Here is an 8977-nt window from a genome sequence, read left to right as displayed (position 1 = left end):
ATCAGAAAGGTATTTTGAAGAACACATCTGAAAAACAAGCTAACTTCTTGCAGAATAGAAAAAAAAACAAGAGAAGTTTCCATGGGTACTAATCATTAAGATCCAGTTTTTGAAAGCCACATGAATCCCTCCCTCAATGGCATAAATGCTAAAAATGCTTTTAACATACAAAGATGTTCTTAATGTACAAAGAATATACAGTGTCAGTTAGCTTCTTTAGGCCAATAAGCGAGAATAGGAAAATTCTGCAGCTCATCTGTAAAGAAAGCATGTGCCTGTAAAAAGAATTAAGCAGTTTTTTGAATGTTGCCAAAATTCTGCAGAGAGACCTGCTTCAGAGAAAGCAATCATTCCGTATGGGCTCAATTACACACAGAGATACATAATTTTCTACTATAAATATGTTAATCGTATCGATGCTTATCCGTCTGTTTACCTCTCACGTGTTTCGGAAGAACTGCATAGTATTCTATGCTGTTTGGCATTTTAATTTTTTTTTTAAGCTGAGAAATCTGGAAACAAAATGAACTTGAAAATGGGAAACAGCTGACATTTTATTATATACCTCGTTTGATAAGAAATTTGAGACATCATTTTAGAAAATACCATTCTAAATCATACAAACAATTTACAATTGCAACTTACCATCTGTATTTAAAGAAAACAGCAGCAGAAGCCCATCAGAAGGCTAATTTAATTTTAATGTACCTCTGTATGTTCTGTTGTTCTGGTTTAAAAAGTCATACTGGGTGCAGAAGAAAGAAGGGCTTTTTTAGGGGCTAGGCTTTGAAGTAGCAAATAAGCAACACAGTCAAGTCAATAGGTTAGGAGAATTAGACAAGGATACCAATTACACTCACTTGCCTTCTATAAGAGCTTGCTACCTAGTTAAAGTGCTAGCATAGTGTCTGTTGCTTTAAATATCACAGTGATCACACTGGTAATATACAGAAATAGGCAGGGCTGCATTTACTACACCCCATTTTTAATATAAACCATTTCTCATAAACAGGTATTTCCAACTCTTTTGCATAGTCTTGTATGAAAACACTTAAAATCTTTGCTCTTACACGCCATCATATATAATTAATATACTAGAATTGCACAGCAACACTCAAAATCTACTTAGTTCAGAAATGGAAGCTTTAGTCATCTAGAGTCAGTTTTTGTAGCGTCTCACTCTTGCTGCCTAATAAGTTGGTTAAAATTCACATATTAGAGAAATAACGCTTCAAAGAAAAACGATCAAGTGTCATTTTACAAAGGTACAAAATATACAGCAAAGTTACCTCTCATTAAATAAAATATACAGATTAGCTGATGTTCCAAACCATTAGCAAACACCTTATTTTAAGAGACAAACTTCTAGGGAGCTTTCCCACCCCACCCCCAATATTGGAGGATTGCACAACAGTTCCTTTCTCTGTATGTTTATGCAATGAGTCACGTTCACTTTAACTGCTGATAACAGAGGACTGGGTTTATCATTCTGCACAGTGAGGCCAAAAATGATCCCTGGTGGAACTGCAGTAATGTCAATGTGAAACCCTGAGATCAGTTTTGTCTGAGGTATCACCTACTCATTGAAATATTTATAGTAATAGTGCCAATCGTTATCACTGTGGTGGCTATTAAACGTCCAAGAGAATTCTCCTGTAATGTAGCAATCAACGTACCATTAAAATAAAGTGTTGCCAATATACTCCGCGATCACTCTGTTGTTCAAACAGTGAGCTATGGAAACTGCCTACTTATTTGTAAATAGATCTCCCTGATAATAAATGAGTTTTAGAAAAAATAGCATGTTCCCACTTAAACCAGCCATTGCAATTTAACAGTTTGGAATGAATGGTAAGTGCTTGTATGTTAGGTTAGCAAAGAAGTATAACACCAGCTATGACTACAGCAGTGTCACATCCCTGATGTTTACTCTTGGTCCAGGCGTATATTAACCATGGCAAAGCATCGGCCTATGCTCTGAAAGAATGGTACGACGAAAACATCTGTCAGGCTCTTCCACACAGTTTGCACTGAAGGCAAGACCATGAGACAGGTTTTCACAAAAGGCACCACAATCCTGTAAAAGAGAAAATTAAAGATTTGAAGACTGGTGCTGCTACAGGACAGGGAAATCAGGATAACCAAACACAAGTGTGACATCTTATGGAAGTGATTTTATAACTCTAAATATTTAAACGAGTTGATTTTATTCTCTTGCACTCATTCTCCATCAGTTTTGTTTCCTCACAGCCTCACACCTGCACATGCAGAAGCATCATGATGCATGTGGTCCTCTGGCCAGACTCATTTGTGTATAGCACAGAGGACAGGAGACGCCAGCTTACTTGTCATCATGTCTCTGCTTCCTAATCGGCAGTTTTTTGACAAGCCTTTTAAAATTATGAACTTCTGTTGTTTTCTCCCTGCTGGCAGGGCTGGTGTACACAATATGCTGTAGCCCTGCTGCAGTTTTCTGTGGCTGAAGAGCATAGTTGTCTCCTAAGGACTCATCTACGCTGTGGTTGTATCTGAATGTGGGGCTTTGGGGGTTGACAGAAACACCATGTTTCCCAGCTTGACTGACTGGAAATGGTGCTCTTTACAACATGCTCTTGCTGTGCTGTCACTTCTGGTGTTTTTGTACCTGTCTCTATCCCACGCACACAAATGCACATTACCATTGGTGTCTCATTCCTACCAATCTAGCATCCCTGTTACAAGCTGCTACAATAAAACAGGAACAGGAAAGCAATATCCAGTTACATCAGATTCCTACAGTACAGAGACATGCCGCATCTCAGAAAAATGGGCTGATCCTTGTAAAGGTTTTCATTTGTGGGTGAGAAATGTATGTAGAATGAGGTCAAAACTCTTTGTCAGGGGAAAAGATCTTGAAAGTATGGTGCTTTCAACTCCTGAGCACTGGTAAGCATCTGGGGATTGCCCTCCATATGTACCAATTCCAAAGCAATGTAATTAGTGGTGGCTTAAGGCAAGCACGCTAACAAGGGAGGTGAGCCAGAAGTGCACATATGGGCAGCTCAGGAGGGCCAGTGGATACATGGTAACTGACAACACTATTTTAAATTATTATCCTTTCTTAATGATTTATTGACCTAACCCCCGGTCATTTCATGAAGCAGGATGTTCTTACTTGGGTGCAGACAAACTAAATGTATAAATAACTTTTGTAATACTGAAGTGGTACTAGAGCAAGGTTTTAAAAAAACCCCTCTGTGTCATATAGAAAATATTTCCTAAATTAGGTAAAAGAAGCTATACATTCTCTTGATAAAGATAATAAACTCTGTTCTAGTTTGCTGTTGTTGTTGCATTCTAAATTTAAGTTACCGATCTTGCATCCACATAATTCCGCTGCAGAACTCTCAGTGACTTTGGTTGGAATGACAGAAAATATTTAATTTACTATATCATCGTAGGTCTGAAAAAATAAAGTACTCTGTATTTACAATGCATGCCGCTCAGAGAAACAGAGTAGAAAAAACCCTAGCACATTTGAAAAAAGTTGAAGGTTAGAATTGTACAAAGTCAAAATTAATTACTTTCATTGTTTATCTAACTGGATTCTCAGCTTTTGTCATACAATGCAAGCCATATACTAGTATGTCCATGCTGCACTCTAAGCTAGGCCAGATGGATTTAAACAATAATAGTTTTTCTAAAACCTTCTCTTTTGTCTCTGCTGAAACAGCTAGTAATATACACCCCTTATAGAACTGTGAGCATTACTGGAATGATGTTTCTCTAGTTTTAAACTGAAACCTGTAAATTCTGTGCTTTAAACCCACCTATAATATTACTGCATATAGAATAGATGATTTATAGAGATTAAAATTAGGCCTTCACCTGTTAGAATACAGCTGATAAACATCAGTAATGCAAAGGAAAAAAAAGGTATTTCTCCAAGCAACACAGGGAAAACACCAGAAATGGCTACTCAGCTTGTGTTGACTTCACCTCTTTTCCACTTCAGTTAGTTTATAAAGGCTATGTCACTGCTCCTTTGCTGCCGTCTAAAATTAATTTGGCCTGAATTTTTAAAAAATCTAACTGAACTGGAGAGAAGTGGAAAAGACAACATTTCTATTGGACCCTCTGTTGACAGGATCACACAAAACACAAACTAAACAGATACCACACTATGCCGAAGTTTCAGAGAAAAATGGGGAAGGCTGGAAAAGCAGTGATCATACTACTTGCAACTGCTGTAGAGGTCATTCACACAGTACCAAATCTCAATCTACTTTGATAATCTTAAATAAAATTAACATTAAAATATTTTAGTAATGCTTTATAATTTTTAGCACTTGCTATGCAATTTCATTTTGCGATGCATGCAAAAACCAATGTCAGCTAACTTCATAAAAGGATACATGAAACATGATAGCAACCAAAGATAAGTAATATAAGTACTTTTCAGTTTTAAAATAAAAGTTAGTCTACCCAACAACTACTCAAACATCTTTCCTCAGAGAAGAAAATCCTTTGCACCCAAGAGAGCAGTAGAAGGTATTTTCTCATTCGTAAAATATATGAGCATGTGTATATATGTATTTACACATATACAAATCCACATGCTGTTTTCCATAAGGTATATTATCCTACAGTGCAGCATTTCCAAATCATCAGAGGGTGCAATGTGCCTTCCATGGAGTGACCAGGCACACTTCAAAAATAAATAACCAGATGCCATTAGAAGCCATGTATTTGTTTTTATGACCTGACATATATAACATATACATCCTTTACTCACAATGCTGTGAGTTTACCCTAGACTGCACTTCTATTCACAGAGACAGTAACTGCTTGCTTGAGTAGTCTTACAGTGAGACTAAAGTCAGCATATCCCAAGGATATCAACATTGATGCAATATTGGTACTACTAGTGTTACCACATAGTCCAGCATTGGGAAGAAAATTAAAGCTCTGTTGAATTTGTCATCTATGCTGAAGCACAGCCAAGGCATGTCAGCTACCTACGTGACCTCTCACTGAATCTTGCTATGTATATATATTATAAAATACCCATCCCTTAACTAAGTGGAATGAATCCTGTCTTTTGGGAACTGTTGAACTGAGAAGAGCAAATTACCCCACTTTTTCCATCCTATCCTATTTTCTCTTCATTCTGCTTGAGGCATGACATCTACAAAATTAGTCTGCTCAACCTTTCTCACTTTTGTTCCCATTAAGTTTTTTTCCTGCTAATCCCTGAGGGAGCATTGTCAAGAGCAAACACCTCTTGGAAATGGCAGAGCACAATTTAATTTCCACTGATAAGAAGGATAAACTTTTCACAGACTTGGGAAATAAGGTTGGGATAGTCACGTACCATTAATTCAGATTCTTGATTGAAAGTGAAAAATCACATCCTCTCCTGTAAAGTTTTTCAAAATGGAATCTCAGATATGTCTCCATGCGGTTTTTCAAATGCTCTATGTTTCTGTGCTTAATTACCTAATTCCAAGTATGCAGACATACTACATCATGACTTTGAATTAAAAGTCTTGCATTGCTCTATAACACAAGCAAGCACTGTGAAAAGACAACTAACTATTACCTAGCAGTTGTGCAGCTTTTTGTTATATCCCGTTAAGCCTTGGCATGTGAGGCAACAGATAACAACCAAAGCCTTTCAGGAGCAATTCACAGTATATGAAGTGCATTGAAATCAAACACTATATATCCCAGGACCTGGGTTGACTGGAAAAGATAAAACTACAAAGGAAGCAAGACAACATCCACTTTCTTCCTCTTCAGAAACCAAGGGATATATACTGGACTTCAAAGAAGAGATATCAAGGCAACACCACCAGATCATAAGGTGGGTGTTCATGGCATAGCTTTCGATTTCAGGCAGTCAGAAGGGAGATGGTTTTAAGGTTGAGTATGATAGTGGTAAGTCATGCAAATGAAGTTCTGAAGAAAACAAAAAGGTAAGAAATTATGGATGTCCATATCTACTTCTCTCCATGTAAGTCCTGGCTACAAGCCAAGAGATGCCCTGAATACCTACTGCTCCAGCTGATGACAAAAAGTATAAAGCTGTCTGAGTCCTTGTGCTTTACAGCCCATCTCAGATCCAGGAATCAAGTTATGGATCCACAAATGAACCACTGATTATTAGCGTAAATACGCAACACAGCAGAACACTATTCAGACAAGACTACAAAAAAGCATATATGAGATTCAGTCCCTGATCTACAATAAATGTAACAATTTTGCATATGCTGCCTCATCAATAAAGGAAAAGAAATGTGAAGTAGACTTCCTTGAACTGGCTTGTATGTAGGCCACCAACTTGCTGGGTGGCCCAGTTTCAGCCCATCAGTATCTTTACCAGGTAGTGTCAAACCAGATTCTGGCTCAAGCAGCCAGTTTGGGAGCAAGAACAGAATACGCTCCATCTTTATAGTTGTAAACGAAGAGTAAAGTATATTATTACGTATTATTATATATTTCTTACTCAGATTTCTTTTTGCTTTCCATGAAGTCTCACATATTTGCTTCCTTCTTTAGCAGTCATTTTGCTGTTGAAAGACAATGTTTACTATCAGGTATGAGGGGGGAAACTCACAAGGTGTCCTTGTGGCATGAGAAATGCTGAGTCAGACTTTTAGCATGCTGACAAAACTGCAACAACATGTGGGATAGTAAGCAGAGCTTCGTGCCCGAGCACTTCCAAAAGCTGTTGAAACACTTTTGAATTTAACCTCAGGAAAGGCTCCCTTACGACATATCAACACCACCATCTCACTGGTTTGGCTGATGAAAACGCCGCAGAGACTCAGAATGGCAGCCCTCTGGGAGGGTGTGCCCAGGGTTTTCCCATGACATTTAATCATATTAAGACAGGGTTATAATGGAATTCCCTTCATCTCACCAACAAAACAAGGAGCTACTAATTTTTTCAGACCCAATGGGGCTACATGGGAGCCATCTGCACTACTCCTGTACTACCCTCTCAAATGCAGAAATGTTTAACCCTTTACTCCCATGAAATCTGGAACACGAAGAAGTGCAGAGAAGCTAACTTAGTTTCAGTGTGTTCCACCTTTGTATTGGAAGAAATCCAGCTTGTGTTCGTGGGAAGATGAGACAGTATTGGCTTTGGATGGCAGCACAAGAGGGTGCAGGTAACACTACTGAGTTACATGATTCTTTCATCCCCATCCCAGGAGCAAGGAAGCTCAAAAGGAAAGATCAATTCTGCAGTGACAATGAACATAGGCAAAGAAAATAAGTTGTTTGGGAAGCAAGTGTTTTCAGAGAAAATCAAGGGAAACTTTCCCAATGAAGTACCATATTCAGACAGTCTTATTTCAGATGTAATGAGAACCCACAGTTCCTGAGACTCACTAGGGACTACTTGCATAAATAGAAACTGACCTCTGAGTCCTGAAACAGTGAAACTCATGTCTATGTATCCAGTCTGTGAAATCCAGATACAACATCATTCTGAAGCACAAAAAAAGTACTACAGTTAATAAATTTGTCCTGGATGAATTTTCCATAGATGTTCCACTACTGGAAACCTATATACTCACCATATCCTTTTGCAGTTACACTGTACATTACGGCAAAATGACAGCTGACAGACATAAAAGTCTGGTCACACTCTGCTCTGTTCATAATAATTTGGGAACCAGATATGTAGCAGGTGGGCAGCTCTAAACTATATTGCAACTCCTTTAGATATTATGCAACACTATGCTCCAAAATTCAAGTTTCAATCCATTTTCAAAGTGGCTCATCACAATGTCATCAACCTAAACCTTTATTCCACCTTCAAAAACTAAAATCTGCACCACAGGTTCAGATAACCAATGTTTACCTAGCACTTTGATTTTGTTTCCAGTTTCTTTATTCTGTTTTGTTTTTCTTAACAACTTCTTCATGATTCCAGTGTTACCCAAGTCAAATGAGACTCTGACCAAACCTCATGTATTGGAAAATCCTGGTTTGTGGGAATGATGTTAATAATCTGAATTCATCCCTTCCTCTGGAGCCTGCTGGATCCTCAGTAATTTCTTCTACCTCATTCTTTTCCCTGCCTTTCTTCCTTCTCCACAATCATCTCCCTTTCTGATCTCAAGGAACTCTTCTCTGATACTCTGACAGGTATATTATGTTTAAACTATAGCAGGTTTGCTGTGACTTGGAGGGCCACTGTAATTGCCTGTGAACTTGGGCCATGGCCAGAAGCTTAGCAGGGTTTTTTGCTTAGGTGGAAGTGCTTTGGGGCACTGCATCTAGAGATAGCCATGTACCAGATGTAAGGCAGTGACAGAACATTTTGTGGCAGTAACAAAGAGTGAGCTGGGCCCTCAAAAGCTTTCTTCAGTCTGTGAGGAAAAAAATGAGAGAGGTAACTGTACTGAGAAGATGTCAGGTGTTAGTAATACTTCGGTCTAGGTATTTCGTTTAAAATACATACTTGAACAAATTCTGTCCTTCAGTTTTTAAAAAAAATAAAATCATTATTATTCCTCCAGAATCCAGCTGAAGCTGGAACACATTGCTGTAGGTGCCATCCAAATGGTAATACTGGCTCTCTGCCCCAGGAGCTTACACAGTCATGACAGACTGCTGCTAGAAGCAGGGCAGGGAACCGAATCACGGAGAAAACATTGCGTTCATTTCTCTCCCTTTAAAAGTAAAGCGGTTAACATAAGCTGCTTTGACTCCCGGTTGTAAAGACCGCGCCCGACGGTTGGGCAGTAAGGACAGCACGGTGAGAGCTCTGGGGGCGGCAGAGCCCCCGCCCCGCCGGGCACGGCAGGCGCTTACCAGATGTGCAGACAGCTGAGCGTGGCGAAGACGATCCCCACAACCAGGGCCAGGGGTATGGCAAGCACCAGCGTCAGGACCTTGTAGATGACGTACTTGCTGAGCTCGAAGAGAGCGTGGCTGCAGACCCAGACGTTGTCGAAGGAGTGGGTGAGCTCGGGCTCGG

The 8977-nt window shown here is 39.2% G+C and overlaps 1 protein-coding gene across 1 annotated transcript; it reads right to left on the bottom strand.

Annotated features, from left to right (window-relative positions):
- Positions 1-1926: 1926 nt before the first annotated feature.
- CAV2 (caveolin 2) lies at positions 1927-8972 on the bottom strand (the record flags this gene model as incomplete). The annotated part of the gene is made up of 2 exons (XM_009084662.1): positions 1927-2077; positions 8812-8972. Coding segments are annotated over 2 exons (312 nt in total), but the record flags the coding sequence as incomplete, so codon positions are not given.
- Between the last annotated feature and the right edge of the window lie 5 nt (positions 8973-8977).

The sequence above is a fragment of the Acanthisitta chloris genome, unplaced genomic scaffold (genome assembly GCF_000695815.1).
Source record: "Acanthisitta chloris isolate BGI_N310 unplaced genomic scaffold, ASM69581v1 scaffold46301, whole genome shotgun sequence".
In the NCBI taxonomy this organism is placed as follows: Eukaryota; Metazoa; Chordata; class Aves; order Passeriformes; family Acanthisittidae; genus Acanthisitta; species Acanthisitta chloris.
This window is presented reverse-complemented; position numbering and strand designations above follow the sequence as displayed.